This window comes from Phanerochaete carnosa (genome assembly GCF_000300595.1).
Source record: "Phanerochaete carnosa HHB-10118-sp unplaced genomic scaffold PHACAscaffold_8, whole genome shotgun sequence".
In the NCBI taxonomy this organism is placed as follows: Eukaryota; Fungi; Basidiomycota; class Agaricomycetes; order Polyporales; family Phanerochaetaceae; genus Phanerochaete; species Phanerochaete carnosa.
In genome coordinates, this window is record NW_006767635.1 from 2066488 (window position 1) to 2069831 (window position 3344).

The 3344-nt window shown below is 53.0% G+C and overlaps 1 protein-coding gene across 1 annotated transcript in view; it reads right to left on the reverse strand.

Moving 5' to 3' along the window:
• The window catches only part of PHACADRAFT_186890 (uncharacterized protein), a 1784-nt gene extending 1394 nt beyond the window's left edge, over positions 1-390 (reverse strand). Inside the window, exon 1 of the mRNA XM_007399100.1 lies at positions 7-390. Within this exon, the coding sequence (XP_007399162.1) occupies positions 7-331 (325 nt within the window). The 5' untranslated portion in view covers positions 332-390. The remainder of the gene's footprint in view (positions 1-6) is intronic.
• Between the last annotated feature and the right edge of the window lie 2954 nt (positions 391-3344).

Below are 3344 nucleotides of genomic sequence, written 5' to 3' on the forward strand. Positions count from 1 at the left end.
GCTGACTAATCCGACTGATACCCATCATGATAGGTTCCTGTACATTTGTGCCCACTGAGGGCAAGTCCTGCTGAACAGAAATTCCCAGAGGTTGAAGGATCTTTCGGTCGCCGATACCACTGAGTTCCAGGACCTGCGGTGATTTGACAGTGCTGCAAGATGAAGTTAGCGTACGAAAAGCGCTGTGACCTCTGCAACACGCGCCCGGCAGAGACAATGACCTCCTTACGTGCACAAGCATTGTGCACCTGGCCACCATGTTCAAACTCGACCGCAGTGGCGATGAATTCTTCCCCGTGCTTGGAGGTGACGATCTTGTGCACATACGCATCCGATAGAACCTTGAGATTGGGACGGTCGAGCGTAGGATAGAGGTAGCCCTGCAGGGATGTTCAATACCCGAACCACGACAAATGGACTGAATGCATACATTAGCAGAATACACCCGGTTCCGGCTAACAGGGTCGACATTGGAAACGCTCTTCCACGTCCCAGCAACATCGCCGTCGAGCGCCGTGCTTATCGTATCGACGCCGTTCTCCGCAAGAGCCTACAGGGCAGCGATCAGCGGTGTGTGATCGGCCAAATTATAATTGGCAAGGCGCACACGTTGCCAGGCAGCGTCGGCGCCATAGCTGTCCCGTCCGAACGAGAGCGGAATCGGACCGTCGTGCCCCATAGCGTCCGATTCATACAGGCTCTTGAACTCACTCCGCTCGGTCGGGTTAGGCGGGCAAAATCTTTGCGCCTTCTTCGCATACTTGTGGAAGTTCTCCCAACTCCAGCCCTCATTGCCAAGCTTGCCCACAGCTAGTGCCACAGTCGAGCGATCAGGGTCATTGAATGAACTTGGCGCGCATGGAGAGGTTCCATATCATCCAGTTGATTTGAGATGTGCCGCCGAGACCACGCCCTCTGTTCATGATGGAAGGGTCAAGTAAGCGGATCTCCCAGGCTGAGGCAACTCTGATATGACCTACCTGGGGAACATCGTGGGCTCTCCGTGTAGGCCTGGTTGTGGTGTCGTGCGGTACTTCCAGTCATATTCGGGATCATTGACGGACTTCAACCAGCCGACGGGGTCAGCTGAAGACGTCTTTAAGTGAGCGACGAAAGCTTGAACGGAGGCACGCACAAACAAGCGGATCGTCGAGGTGAGCGGGGCCTGCCTCCAACACAGCGACAGAAATGTTCGGGTTCTCACTCAGTCTGGCTGCCACAACGCAACCTGCGGTCTAACATACAGTACGTCAGTCAGCAACATGTTATGGGAAATTCATATTTGACACATACGCCGCTGCCTACAGCATATTGATGAGACATAAGAGAAGGTGGTTGTTGCGAGAACGATATGCAGCGCACCGATGACAACGAAATCGAATTCTTTCCCTGAAACATCAGCAATTTTAGCTAACTTCTGCTCCATGGTGTAGTAGTGCCGCTAATTTGAAATGCAGTCAATGAAGATCAAAAACAAAGTGCGGGTGTGGCGACCTCGCGACCCCCAGTTATATGAGACTGCTTCCAGCAGGAAGCGCCTCACCGGGTCAGCGTAGTAGCAGGTTTTGAATTGCAGCACAATGCATTCATCATCCCGAATGCAAGTCGGCCAACGGTTGTATTTCAGGCGGAGTACCTTTGATTGTGAAGTCATGGAGGACACCTATGAGCCACTGAAGCATGTTAGAGCGGCGCATCTTGCTAAGAGGTGCGGGGCCCACGCAAGCGCGTCGTTGTTGGAAAGATTCTCCAGCATGTCTTCTCCGATTCGAGTCGTGACTCTTACATGATGTGGGCGCCCGTTTCCATGCGCTTCTGCTTCGTAGTGGAGTTGGGTAGTCAGGAGGCTAAAAAGTTCAGGACAGCTCTCCGCTGATGCCGTCGAACGGAGAGGCAAAGTAGTGACGCCGACGACGGTCGCAAGCGACGGCAGTTAAGCTAAAGAACATCAAGCATGAGAGGAAGTAAGTGGAGGCAGGAAGCAAGTCTCCGCGAGCTGGTGACGACAACTCCGAGATAATTATGTAAGGCGTTGGTCACGCCACAACGCTATCGCCAAAACATGCCCAAAGTCCGCGGCAACTGAGGCGCGACACCTATATTCCCATACAAACATGCCTGAGAGCATGGCACAACTAGGTGCAAGAGAGCCGAGGTGCGGCGACACACCAACAACTCTCCGCGGAGCCGCACATCACCGTTGTCCTGTGTTGCTCGAATGCTGAGGCCGACTGGCTCACCTGTGCCTGTGGGAGCAATCTCTTCTCACCCACCGCACTGTCACCGTATCTCGAGTAAAGCATAGTAGTCATGAAGGTCTCTGCCTTGCCACACCTCCGTTCGCAATCAGTATGGGATACATCAATATTGTGACCTGCAGCACAGTTCTCCCTCGTCCACCTTCCCCCCACACGCCGTTCTGTGACACTGTCCAGCTCTCACAACTGTTTCTCCACTCTCACATGCCGCAGGTGATCGAGGTCACACACAAATTTAGTGCCCAGCGCTGCATGTGAGCTCACGCTGTCGTACAGGAACTGGGTAATGTACGCAGGACGGGGGCAGGGATGAGCTGGGCAGATTTTATTTCATGTACGACCTCCTATCTTGCCTTAGCTATACAAGACCGCGAAGTAATGGTCTCGGTTGCAGACTCTCGACCCGTTATTAGAGAATTGTAATGGGAGCTTCCGGAGTTTCGAATCCCCACTAATCAGCTCACTACAAATGGTTGTTATCGCTGCGCCCTGCCGCCGAACCGTAGGGCGGTAAGTCACGACTTTATCTCGAGTAATCTTATCTGTTATCTCGGTATGCAGTGTTGATTATTTGGTGAAGCGAATGACACATCAATAATATTTGGTAATTTACAGATAACAGATAAGATTGTTCGAGATAAAGCAGTGGCTTACCGCCTCGGGGGAATTGCATAACTAGCCAATCACAAGCCTACCTTGGTGTTCAAGCAACGCGCTCCGCTCGCACTAGGCGCAACAACGACGTCCGGCTTGGTACGGCCTTGCACAGAGGCCGCTGATGATCGGCACCAACCCAACCGAAGGCAATGTTAAAATCAGTCTCGGCGGTGCGATGTCGACGTACAAAGGGTCAGTCGACAGGAGCTTCAGGCGCTCCATCCTCACCCCGCTCCTGGCAGAGGTTGTGCTACGCAGCCATTCAACTCAGGAATCACAGTCGCCCTTTCATGTGAGCTGCAGTTCAATTCTCGCAATCACCGCTTTGGCCTGAAAGCCACCGCAGCTGCAAGGGATCAGCTTTGGAACTGAATTTTTGATTCAGAGAGATGGTGTCGATATTGCCGGCCCGCTGGTTCGGAGAAGGAA